The sequence below is a fragment of the Doryrhamphus excisus genome, linkage group LG2, assembly GCF_037039965.1.
Source record: "Doryrhamphus excisus strain RoL-2023G ecotype Guam linkage group LG2, RoL_Dexc_Guam_v1.1, whole genome shotgun sequence".
NCBI classification, from domain to species: domain Eukaryota; kingdom Metazoa; phylum Chordata; class Actinopteri; order Syngnathiformes; family Syngnathidae; genus Doryrhamphus; species Doryrhamphus excisus.
In genome coordinates, this window is record NC_136358.1 from 14,198,140 (window position 1) to 14,210,238 (window position 12,099).

The 12,099-nt window shown below is 41.1% G+C and overlaps 2 protein-coding genes across 3 annotated transcripts in view; one reads left to right on the forward strand and one right to left on the reverse strand.

The window, feature by feature from the left end:
* The window catches only part of lrmp (lymphoid-restricted membrane protein), a 20,815-nt gene extending 19,841 nt beyond the window's left edge, over positions 1-974 (reverse strand). The window contains exon 1 of one of the 2 annotated variants that reach the window (XM_078798494.1): positions 546-974. The gene's annotated coding sequence lies outside the window, so the exon portion shown is untranslated. The remainder of the gene's footprint in view (positions 1-545) is intronic. The other variant, XM_058077345.2, reaches the window with a different exon arrangement.
* On the forward strand, positions 791-8,277 carry bcat1 (branched chain amino-acid transaminase 1, cytosolic). The gene is made up of 10 exons (XM_058077358.2): positions 791-801; positions 2,067-2,331; positions 2,400-2,510; positions 3,085-3,204; positions 3,272-3,432; positions 3,496-3,638; positions 3,713-3,798; positions 4,230-4,370; positions 4,502-4,576; positions 7,032-8,277. The coding sequence occupies exons 1-10, from the start codon at positions 791-793 to the stop codon at positions 7,068-7,070; spliced, it is 1,152 nt and encodes a 383-aa protein (XP_057933341.2). The 3' UTR covers positions 7,071-8,277.
* Positions 8,278-12,099: the final 3,822 nt, after the last annotated feature.

Sequence of the window (12,099 nt, forward strand, 5' to 3'; positions counted from 1 at the left end):
AGAGGCGGGGTACACCCTGGACTGGTCGCCAGCCAATCACAGGGCACATATAGACAAACAACCATTCACACTCACATGTTGCCAATTAACCTAGCATGTTTTTGGAATGTGGGAGGAAACTGGAGTACACGGAGAAAACCCACGCATGCACGGGGAAAACTTGCAAACTCCGCACAGAGATGGCCGAGGGAGGAATTGAACCCTGGTCTCCTAGCTGTGAGGTCTGTGCACTAACCACTCGACCGCCGTGCAGCCCCCTAATAAGTTGTTAAAAGTTGTAAATAGTTGTTATATTTATTTGCATCAATATGCAGAAATATGGTTTCAGGTAGCCCTGAAGTACGAGTAACAGCAACGTGACTCATGAAAACAAGTTTGACGGCAAACAAATACAATATATATTTGCATGACAGTATGTACCTAGTGTGTCCTCACAAATAGTCATTTCTTCTATCTTTCTGACTCTACAGTGTGTCATTATGGAAGCCTCCTCCTCCTCCTCCAAAGCTGAATGCAGTATTCCAAGCTTCAAGGTATTGACCTACCCTCCTTTGATGATCCAGGTGCAGCATTTTCACACCTTGCCTCCGGTTGCTCCACAGAGAAGATATTCCTTTTATTATAATGTCTTTTACATGTCTATGGAGCACAGCAAAAGGCATCGTTCAGTCGTGTTTTACTAGAAAAAGCGTCTCCATTGTGTTCGTCTCCTCTTCCCTTTGCAGTCTACTCAGCAGAATCCACTTTCCCAGCCCACGATAAGTAGCTGGAGCTTTGTTTTCTGACCGGAATGGCTGACCGGTAGACAGCAGGCTCAGGTAGAGAGATTATAAACCGCTCACAAACTCACTCTATGGACTTTTAGCATGTGTCAAGAGCGTATTTTTTTTATTTTCTGTATTTTGCGGTGTACTTTGGTATCTTTGATCCAAATCCCCGACTAGTACACAAGCTGAGTGGTTCTTATCTACTTTCACTGCTCACTCCCACACACTGGAAGACAGACATGTGCGTGCTAGAGTATTTATAGCACCTTAAGCCCAGCCAAACACTGACAGCATCGTCTATGTAAGCGGAAGGATGCAGGTAACAGTGAGGAGGGATTATGGCGCATGTTAAAACACTAGTCTAGCACTGGGCAAATAGACAAGAAAAAATCTTACAAACCACCAGCAGCTGATGTATTCGACCTCATTGGAGGTCATGTACCTATTAAGGTGGCCACACTGTGGTGGTCAATCACCGTTTCCTAATCTGGTATTAAGGTTGGAGGAGACTAGATCAGGTTCCTGGCTAATCTGTGCCTGTTGGAAGGAGTTGTGTGATCCTAAATGAGGTTGTTCTCAACCTTTCTGAGAAATTTGACACATAAGCTGCTGTTGAGAAATTCATTTCTAAAGAAACCATTGAGAGGACCCAATGGACGGATATGATGGTATTTGTTCCAGTCATATATTCAGGTCTAGTGATTGAAACATGTAAAGAATGAGGTGGTGCCAAACCTCCACTCTGAGTGAGTCAGAGCTTTTCTTTCCGCCACTCACTCACACACTCACACACACACACACACACACACACACACACACACACACACACACACAGACACACACACATACACACACAGAGTATACACTGGTTCAAGACTCTTCATCCTTGTATTTAGCAAACATCAACTGCTTGTATTGTTTCTTGAATTGGCTCATCGTTGTGCATTGTTTGAGGTCCTTACTCAATCCATTCCATAGTTTGATTCCACATACTGAAATGCTATGGCTTTTTAACATAGTCCTAGCATATAAGTATTTCAAATTTAGTTCTTCCCTGAGATCATATAAATGATTGAAAATGAATCACAGTTGCATTCAAAGACAACACGCAAGATATACATGTATTTTCTGGAATTTCCTACTCTAAATACATTTTTGACAACCCTTGTTAAAATAAAAAAAAAACATGTCAGGTAATATGGTATTTTATTTCATGTATGGGAAAAACACTTAATGTAAACATGATCACAATAGAACAAGAAATGTGGTGGTTCCCATAATTGTGGGATGTGCTTTTAGATTATTCATACAACAAAAAGTATACAAGAAAACAGGTTTAATCAGTAAATTGATCCTGTGTGTGCACCAGGCAGCAGACCTTATCCTCCAGCTCTCCTCCGCTCCCATAAATGAACAGGACGTTTCCGCATTTGGGACGGTCTTCACCAACCACATGCTGACTATAGAGTGGGACGCCACCCACGGCTGGCGGGCTCCGCTCATCAGGCCTTTTGGCAACCTGTCGCTTCACCCGGGCTGCTCATCGCTGCACTACAGCATTCAGGTAGCCACACGATAAACGATTAACATATGAATGAACTTCACATCTCAATCTGAGCTGGTTCTCCACAGTTGTTTGAGGGTCTGAAGGCTTACCGTGGGGATGACGGTCAAGTGCGTCTCTTTCGGCCGATGCTCAACATGGAGCGGATGATTTATTCGGCAAAGAAAACTTGTCTGCCTGTAAGATGGAAAAGAAAATGGTTGTTCATGTGTGAACGGTCATGGATTGCATTACTGTACACAATAGTACACAAGTACAGGTGGTCTTCAGGTTGCGGATGAGTTCCTAGACTTTAATCTAAGCTGAGTTTTAGTCCTAAATCACACATAATATACAGAGAACATACAAAGGGCATATAAAATATAGCAATAAAAATACTACATACAAATATTAAACACTTAACCCTCCCCTTCTCCTCTCAGACCTCCTGGTAACAGTGCACGGAATCCATGACCCCTTTAGCATTGAACAATCTTCATGATGGTCGGGACAGTTGAGCAGTTTGGACCAAATGAGTGATCGGTTTATGATTCGTTTTCACTTCTGTTTTGATTATCTTTCGTTGGGAGACATAATAACCTCCAATGCAAACCGGGGACCACCGACAACTGTGTCCAAATACCTCCAGTCATTCCTTTGCTTTGCGCCCTGCAGCTCAGTCAGAAAAAGCTTCTCCAAACTGGTCCAAGAAAAATAACTGCTCCTGCCCCAAATTAATATCGTACATAAAGTCTATTTTTTTCCATCTTCGAGGCCTTTGAACCCTCAGAATTACTGGAGTGCATCAGGAAACTTGTGGAAGTGGACCAGGACTGGCTTCCTCAATCAAACTCCATCACTCTATACATCAGACCAACTTATATCAGTACTGAGGTAACGACAATGCATGTTGCCAGTTGTTGTCTTTGCTTAAAACGAATAAAATACCTTTGTTTTACAGCCAACACTGGCCTTAACAAAGCCTACTCGTGCCTTGCTGTATGTGATCTTGTCCAAAGTGCGTTCTTACGCTATGATGGGGTTAGAGGATATGTGCTTGTGGGCAAACACAAAATACGAGCGAACCACAAAAGGAGGGACTGGAGATTGCAAGATGGGATGGTGAGCAGGTACCCTTGACTATTCATTGCCATCGTATTAAAGTCGTGAGTTTTGTTCCTGCAGCAATTATAGCTGGACCCTGTATGCATTGAGCGAGGCGAAAGATTATGGGTGTAATGAAGTGCTGTGGCTTCATGGAGACAACCATCAAATCACTGAGGTCGGAAAGATGAACATCTTCCTCCACTGGATTAATGAGGATGGCGGTAAATCAGGCACAATCCACTTCTTTATGCTACATTCATAGGTTTAAATGTAACATTGTTGTATAAACTTGCAGAGGAGGAGCTTGCCACTCCACCTCTTGATGGTATGATCCTACCTGGAGTCACTCGACAGAGCATCCTGGATCTAACAAGACAATGGGTGACACTTACCTCTATTCAATTCATTGCGAGGTGCAAGCAGATGTGGCTGTAGTCAACCTCTTGATGTTGTTTTGTAACACCATAAGGTGTGTGCAGCGGCATTTGAAGTACTACATTAGCAGACAGTAGTATAAATAAAACTGAATCATGTACTTGTATGTACTTATCGTGATGATTAACCATGATAAACGAGGGCTGACTGTAGCGTGAGTGATCAGCATCCGGTAGTTTTACTTACCTCTACGTGCACTTTAGCTGTTTTGTTGTAAAACTCACACCTGTTCCACTTGCAGTACTGTTGTTTACAATGAAGTCATCAGTCGTATCAATGTTGACCGAGCAGTTTGACACTTCTGGATGTCAAATTCAATTTATTAACAGTCTCTTTCTTTGCTGCTCTTTGCTCTCCTTCCCTTTCCACCCCTAAAGGGTGAGTTTAAAGTGACAGAACGCTGTCTGAACATGCACCAGCTTTGTAGCGCTCTTGAGCAGAAGAGGGTCAAACAGATGTTTGGCTGTGGAACAGCCTGCACGGTATCGCCTGTAGGAAGCATCTACTACCAGGGAGAGGTATAGTGGAACATACACAGTCACCAATTCATCTGCAATATTGGTTGATTTGACAAATGATGTGCAAATGGGTTCACCTATTCTGTATGACAATATAGTATAAATATGTACATTTGTGTATTGTTTTGTAGCACTGGTACTTTCCCAGTCAAGAGAAGAGCTCCCAGCTAACTACTCGTATTACAAAGGAACTCAGAGATATTCAGGTTGGTGTGTGCACACACATACGTATAAACACTCAATAATTGCGTTTTCCCCTCTCAATTAACTTAATGAGATACATTTGTCTTTATTCCTTGTACCCATTGCATGACTTAAAATGCCTTTACAAGCAAATTAATTATCTCCTAACGAATGCTTCTCATGTGGTAACAAAAGCAGTCGGCAAATAAGTCTTTCAACCAGTTTGGTTGCCTTGCTAATTAACAAATACAAATACAGTTGTCCCTCCTTTATTGTGGTCAGTGGATTCCTTATTTAAAAATCAAATATTTTTACAGTTAGAGCACAGGAAACCTGTTTATGACTTTCTAAATACAGTTTATTATTATTATTAGAACACTCCTATCATTCTGTCTTTCCAACACTTTGCGCAACACTAATGTGCAGGCCATGGGATTAGTGCAAGGATGTATATTATATAACAAGCTACTGAATTAACTAGTTAGACTGCAATTTATTTTGCTCCAAACAGTGGGGAAAAAATTACAAAGCAAGAAGACTAAAATGTACCACTTCCACATGGAATGGGAGGATACTTTTTTACCCACTTGCTTATGATAGACGTGTATGACATATCTCGGATTCAGAAAGAATAATGTGGTACACTTTCAGCGGGGTCGTTGAGAGGGCATGGAAGTTTGCCCAACCAGTTCACATGTTTTTGTGGACCTGGGGAAGGCATTCGGCTGTGTTCCTCGAGGAATCCTGGGGTACTGGGCCAAACTGGATCAAACCTTGCATGACCGGTGTCAGATCTTGGTGTTAATCATTGCTGTTAATAAGTTGGACTTGTTTCCAGTTAATGTCAGACCAATTCTGTTCATTACTTGTATGGACAGAATTTGTGGGCCCAGCCAGGGCATTGATGTGATCAGGCTTGGCGGCTTCAGGATTGGATCTCAGTTCCTGCTGGCTTCATTGTGCCGTGATCTTCGGCCCTCGTTTTACATCTGAGTGTGAAGTGGCTGGCATGATAACCAGCACCTCCAAGTCGGACTCTATGGTTCTTGCCACGGAAAGGGTGGAGTACCATCTCCGTGTTGGGGATCAGATCCTAAGTACCTTACACAGATGGGGTTCACAAATGAGGCAAGGATGAAAGACGAGATCGACAAGCGATTTGGTGCAGCAGTCTGTAGCAATGAGGACTCTGCATCGGTCCGTTGTGGTGAAGAGAAAGCTGAGCCAGAGGCAATGCTCTTAATTTAAAGCTCAATCTACAGTCCTACCCTCGCTTATAGTCATGAGCTTTGGTTAGTGACCGAAAAGAGGAACTCGGAGTAGATCTGGCATCTGGTCAGGATGGCTCTCGAGCATCTCCTTGCATGGGGAGGTGATTGGAAAGGAGGCCTTGGGAAAAACCGAGGTTACGTTGGAGAGACTATGTCTATGAACTGGCCCTGGTCAACTGGTCTGGGCTTCCATGCTTAGGCTGCTGCCCCTGCGACCCAACCTCAGATAAGTGAAAGAAGATTATTTTTTGGTTTTGGTTAGAGTCCATTTTCGTTTTGTTAGTATGCACTCTAAGATAGTGGATGTCAAAGTCACATTTCTATAGTATTGTCCCTCTTTGGAAGATATACTGTAATAAAATGTGAGGGTTACGCTAACTTTTGTTATATACTGTATGTAAAATCTCTTCAAGGAGTTAACTAAATCTGTGTTTATTGCAATTATTCTAATCACTGTGAGGCAGGAGATGAGTGCTCCATCCATCATGTGGCAAGTGCATTCTGCTTGTGGCTTCATAGAGAGATAGAGGCCATCCTGTAGTGTGGCTAACTCCTGCATTCTCTCATTAAGCCCGCTGTAATTGCACAAACTCAATTATTGCCTCAGCGTTTTGTGATCTTCAAAGCCGAGATGCTGCAAACAAGTGTTGAGGAAGCTTAATGAACAATAAAATCGACAAGAAACGCACACGCCTTCCCGCAAAGCCTTTAAATCTGTTGACATTTCATTTGGAGGGAAGCGGCAACATTGTGCAACAAACAAACGAGTGGTCCGAGGCTGCGGATGAAAGATGGGTTTACTTAGTCGCCCTTCCTCTTTCAAGTTAATTAGAAATCACATCCTTTTGTTTCCCCTTCGCGTGCGTTTATTTACTTTCTCACTTGGACCATTAGAACACATTTGCAGAATGAGACGCAAATAATTGGATTTGTCTCTGCGGCTGTCATGGATTGGGGAACATTTTTGTCTTTTGATTGTTATTATTCCTTCTCTCTGTTGTGTTGGCTCGGGGGGCTGACTTGGCACATTTGCTCAAGGATGTTTAATTTCATTTTTTCTAATTTGTGTTTTGTTCACAATTAGGAGGCACTGGGTGAAAAGAAGTTTATTGCTTTGTGACAGGAGTTTTTTGTTGTTTTTTTTGTACCCCGCAGGAAGGGAAAACATAACCTTTCAAACCTTTCATGGACTTTTGCTCTCTTGCAGTATGGCCGCACACCCAGTGACTGGACATATCTGGTCTAATGGACGTGAGGAAGATGGAGCAGACACACAATGGCCAGTGTGTGTTACACCTCTTATGCAATCTTTTCAGTTCAAATGCAATGTACTGTACTCGTCAAACAAAGACAAACACACATTCGTCCAGAGTAATTAACAAAAGCAGGCTTCAGTCTCAAGCAATACTGCGTAATAAGTTACAGAACTTCATACTTAAAGGCTGCGTTCACACTTATCAGGTTTAGTTCAGTTAAATCGAACTTCTGTCAATTGGGAAAGCGAGTTGCATGCGGCTATTGAGTCTGCTTTTGTGGCTCTTTCGGTCAATTACACCTTTGGTGCTGAAGCACCAGTGTGAACGCAGCCTTATACTTCAAAGTCATGTTTACGATAAATAACCATACTTCATATACAGTTTTCTGTCATTTATCTTTGCACCTTTATGTATTTTACCCCAAAACAACAGGAACCCTCCCTACCATGAACCCCCCTACACTCTGATGATGTTTTGTCACTTCTCATTAGGACGGCCGTGACATTCACGCAAGGGCACGAGGGAGGTGTAATGAGAGGCAAAGGAGAGAGAGAGAGAGAGAGAAAGATGGCACCCATTCAGCTCCAAAGAGCCATGTTTGGCTCTGAGCAGTACATGTGCCCACCCTTCCTTCCCTCCCTCCCGCTCCTCTCTCCTCCCTGCCGCCGCTGGGGGCTTGATGTGATTTGACAAGCACAACGCTGTCATCTTGAGTTAGTCCAATTTAAAAGTCTAATTAATGAACACGGCACCACTTTGTGTGCTTGTTGTTGTTGCCTTTCTTCCTCTTCTCGGGCCTGTTTGTCTCCTATTTGCCTTCTCTTTTTACCCTCCTCTCCTCACTCTTGCAAGTCTCATTCCGAGGCGGTGTGACTGCAGAGGCCGCCAGTCGCCCTGAGGTGAGATTGGAGTCTCACACCATAGCAGATGATATCAACGGCATTGGGGCCCCCAAATACAATCAAACTGTCTCTTTCCCCAAACTTCACTGCATGCACTATTTTGCTTAACCGGAAACATCAGAGGTTATTTGGAGGTTTTTAGCAGATATTTCTCTTATTGGGCTATGAGGCGATGTTATTGATTATAGTGTAACTATACCATTCATGGGAAAGCAACTAAACCCTAACTAGGGAGGTCAACTGTTGTTGACACTGTACAATAAGGATAATAAAATCTGCCTGTTTAATAAATATTGGGAAAAAACACCATGACGATGTGTGCTGTCTGTATATTATTAAAAACACACATATTCCAAATATTGCTTGTATATGCATAGTTAAAGGACAAACGGTCACCAGTAACCCACATTAACATTACGATCCTAGCATAGTATCTTGAATCCATCCATTTTCTATGCCGCTTATCCTCACTGGGTTTTTTTTTTAACTGGCTCAATGCACATTCCAAAAAAAGAAAAAAACTAAATAATAAACTAGACAAAACAAAAAATTGAAAAAAAAGAAAAATCAGTAAAAATCACCAAGAATAAAGTCAGAGGAAATCGATGTAATTCGATGACAACATTATAGTTTTGTGTTTTTTTGTTAAATGTTGCCATTTTATGAGAACCAAACAAAACTACAAATAAAGTTGATTTTTTTACCAGAATTAAGTCAAAATATTTACAGAAAAAACTCATGTTCAAAGTTGTATTCTAACAAAAAAGAGTTGACAATATGAGGCAAAATATAATATAATTATAATTTTAGTAGCATAGTGCTGAAATATTAAAGAAAAATGTTATTTATTTAAAACTATAACAAAATAAATAAAGTTGTAAGTTCTGGAAATTGGGTCGGGGAAAACGTAATACGTATGAGTTAAGAAGAAAATTTTAAATATTTGAAAAAAAACAGCAAAAATGGGGAAAAAACAAAGAGCAAAGCTCATACGCGTTTTCATCGATATCACAAATCAATGTGGCCGTTGCATCATTTTATTTTTCATAATATTTATTCCAAATGCTGGAAGATTCTGCATGTTCAACAGGCAATGACCAGAGGAGGGCGCTAGTTGCTAACAAACCACAGACCTAAACAGCCTTAAAAAAAAAAAAGAGAGCGGGAACGTGTGTTTAGCTTTGGAGATCTGCCAGTCATGATGGAAACCCAATGCAGAACTAATCTATTTCCATGCATCCATCTTAATCCACCAACACATTGATGGCATCATTTAATCACAAAAATCATCATCCCCACTATCAGCATCATCTTCCTGCTCCCGCCCTTTTCGGCTGCATTAATAAAAAATTAGATTTTTTTTTGTAAATAAGTGCTGGTGATTAAGAAGAGATTAACGCATGCCTTCACACAGACACACAGACAGTGAGACAGACTGTGTGTGATGGGTTTTGTTAACACAAGAGTAACACCGGGCGGCGGTTGTATGCGGCTGACATGACATCAACGTTATCCTCCTGCCGCTCATGTTATCTCTCTTGGCTTTACAGTTTTAGGAGACTTTTTAACAGCGCTGCTGCTTAAGAGCTTAGCGTAAATGGATGGATGGTTAGATGGATGGATGAAGATCAGAGACAGAGACACACACACGCACACACACACACAAACGGGGAGAGATCAGTGTCACTCACACAGCTTCAGCACCAAAGCCTGATTTGCTTTGTGGTAAAAGCTGTTTTATTTCTCATCAATGTTGTAATGGAGAAGCTCTGCTGTCACACAGTCTCATTTGACACACAAGAAGAGCTTTTTATCCTCCACTCACCTCATTTTACACCACCAAGTGCAGTGATGACCATGGTTTCTTTGCAAAAATCATCTTGTCTACTTTGGTTTTTGCATGTCACCACTGTCACGTCAAACCAATAATACATAACAACGCAATTTGGGAAAAAAACATTATTACTCAAACAACAAATCCAGTTAACCCTTCATCTTTGAATATATAGTCCCTCAATACACTGCAACATCACCTGGAGCAGTTCTGTATCAATATTTACTAAATAACATGACAGAAACATACAAAAAGGACAACGTCCAGTGGAAGACCAAACTCTTTCCCATAAAATATACAAATTAACTCATGTATTTGTTCATATAAAGCGCACTCAACGCTGCTCATGTGATGATGCGGTCAAGTGCACTGTGTAACTCTGAACGTCTGCACAGGCTTTCAGACCTCGCCTGGCGAATCAAATATCTCATTAGTTCATTAAACAGCCTGATTGCTAATAGTGTTTAAGTGACATGGGCCAGCACGCTTGATTCTGAAGGCCCTGGGCGGATTAGACTGTTGGGAATAAATTAATACAATTTTATGGAACAAATACTAGAATTGTAGAATCAGTGCTTCGGATAGTGTCTCGGCCTGCAGAGAAGAGTTTGCTAGCCTTGACTGCACACCACTGATGGAGGGCTTGCCATAAAGTTGAAGATGCCTACGATAATAAGTCTAATATTACAATAAAATGTCTGAATGCCCTTTATTTTCGATGTTTGTAAGCATATACGGTGATCTCAGGTGGGTACATGCTGTTATGTACTAATTATTCAGTGATATGTTGAACATTTGTGTACATGTGTATCAAAAAAGAGGAGATGTGAGTTCTGACTAATGCTCTGCAGGCCTGGCAGCTGGCACCGCTCTGTCTCCCTGCAGGTGGGAGTGAGTCACGTACACACACACACACACACACACACACACACATGCGCACACATAGAGTAACCCATTACATGCATGGCAGCACATTGGCTTCTTTTCCCTTCAAACCTCTTCACCACCACGGGCAAGACCAAAGAGCCTTTGTGTATATCTATGGATGGTTAAAACAGTGTCAATAGGTAACACACACATGCTCAAAGATGCTGCTACACAGGAGTCATCCTTTGTTTACAAAAACTTTTCTCACTTTGTGTACTTGTGCAATCAAACTTCGACAAAACATCAACATTACATAACATCCGGCATCAGAATGTTTCCTAACTATTTTATCAACTTTTTTTGAAAACATAAACAACCAGTGAATTGGCGCATACAAGAGAGTTGTATGTGTGTGTGTGTGTGTTTCCTGATGTATAACTTGAAAGTGCATAATTCTTCCCGTGCTCACTGAAACAACATCGCCGTCAGCCGCCTGCCAAGTATGAATGTGGGGTGCAGAGAGGGACATAAATGACCCGATTGTGACAGTGTGCGTATGTTTGCCTTTGCCTCCTCTGTCGTATGAATGTTCATTTATGTGTTCATTGTATGCGCCTGTGTGTGTTGTTACATTTGTGTGAATACTGCATTTATTTATACATATGTACTGTGACTTTGTTGCTCTTTATTCCCCATATAGGAATAAAGACATTTTTTCCTCCTGGCAAAAAAGAACAGTGCACAAAGGGTCCTTTGACAAGCTAGTGTCTATGTGTGTGTGTGCTTCAATTGTGGGGGTGCAGCTCTTGGACCCTCTGAACTCCCTTCTGGTATGACCTGCTGCGAGCGAAACTTGACAATACGTTATGTTTGTAGGTAAAGACAACATTACTTATTACCAGAGTTAAACACTCAATCACCAAATGTTATTTGGATGTAGAAACGGGACCATTTTGTATACATTGGTACTAAATAATGAGATTATTTAGGTTTCTTTTACATTTTATGCATTTTCAAATATGTTATTTCACTCCATTTTGGTACTTTCTAACTTGACGTTGGACTGATATGACAATCCATTGTTATAGCTAAGACTCATTATTTTACATTTATTCTTAAATTTAATCGTATGTTATTGTGTGTGTGTTGATTTTTAAGGTTGTTTAAATGTTTTGATTGTATGAATTGGCTAGTTTGATGCATCTCCTTGAGTCTTATATCATCAATTGTGATTTCAAACTATAATATAGTACAAATATATTTTTTAAAAACAGTAATAAAACCACATTAAATGTATTAACTGACTTCTACCTGTTTTTCCTCTTCTGGTGTAACAGTCAAAAGTTTCCCAGGTACACTTGAGTACAATTTGTTAGTTCCTGACGGGTCCTCGCCATATGACGGGCGTCTTTTGTG

Excerpts from the sequence above, each read along its gene's own strand:
- bcat1 (XM_058077358.2), top strand. Across the intron at positions 2,511-3,084 it reads CAAAGAAAACTTGTCTGCCT|GCCTTTGAACCCTCAGAATT; the intron begins GTAAGATGGAAA and ends TCCATCTTCGAG. Across the intron at positions 4,371-4,501 it reads GCATCTACTACCAGGGAGAG|CACTGGTACTTTCCCAGTCA; the intron begins GTATAGTGGAAC and ends ATTGTTTTGTAG.